The 380-nt window shown below is 62.6% G+C and overlaps 1 protein-coding gene across 1 annotated transcript in view; it reads right to left on the bottom strand.

Moving 5' to 3' along the window:
- Nucleotides 1-337, bottom strand: part of SLC11A1 (solute carrier family 11 (proton-coupled divalent metal ion transporter), member 1) — a gene marked incomplete at both ends in the record, with an annotated part of 2,812 nt that extends 2,475 nt beyond the window's left edge. The window contains 2 exon segments of the mRNA XM_009324856.1: nucleotides 92-158; nucleotides 267-337. Of these exon segments, the coding sequence (XP_009323131.1) occupies nucleotides 92-158; nucleotides 267-337 (138 nt within the window).
- Between the last annotated feature and the right edge of the window lie 43 nt (nucleotides 338-380).

Genomic DNA, 380 nt, shown 5'->3' with positions numbered 1-380 from the left:
CGCTGCAGCCCGGTGCCAGCAGGGATCCCCCATGGGGGTTTCCTGCCAGCACCCTGCAGGGAAAGGGGTATCCCAAGCTCCCCCCTTCACCTCGTAGCCAAAGGTCAGGGCCATGATGGTGATAAGGAAGCCAAAGAAAGCCTCTAGTTTGCGGAGCCCTAGAGGGGTTGAGAGATGGGGTGGGACAGGGTGAGGGACACCGATACCACATTGGCACCAGGGCTGCCCGGGCAAGCGTCCCCCCTGTTGTCCCCCCCGGCACTCACCGTATTTGTCAAGGAAGAGGAAGAAGAGGGTGTCCACGATGGTGATGAGGACCCCACCCCAGAGGGGGATGCTGCGGGATGGCAAGGGGGGGGGCATTAGCTACGTGCCCCTCA

Source organism: Pygoscelis adeliae, unplaced genomic scaffold (genome assembly GCF_000699105.1).
Source record: "Pygoscelis adeliae isolate BGI_AS28 unplaced genomic scaffold, ASM69910v1 Scaffold346, whole genome shotgun sequence".
In the NCBI taxonomy this organism is placed as follows: domain Eukaryota; kingdom Metazoa; phylum Chordata; class Aves; order Sphenisciformes; family Spheniscidae; genus Pygoscelis; species Pygoscelis adeliae.
The sequence above is the reverse complement of the archived record's forward strand: the minus strand, read 5'-3'. Positions and strand labels throughout refer to the sequence as shown.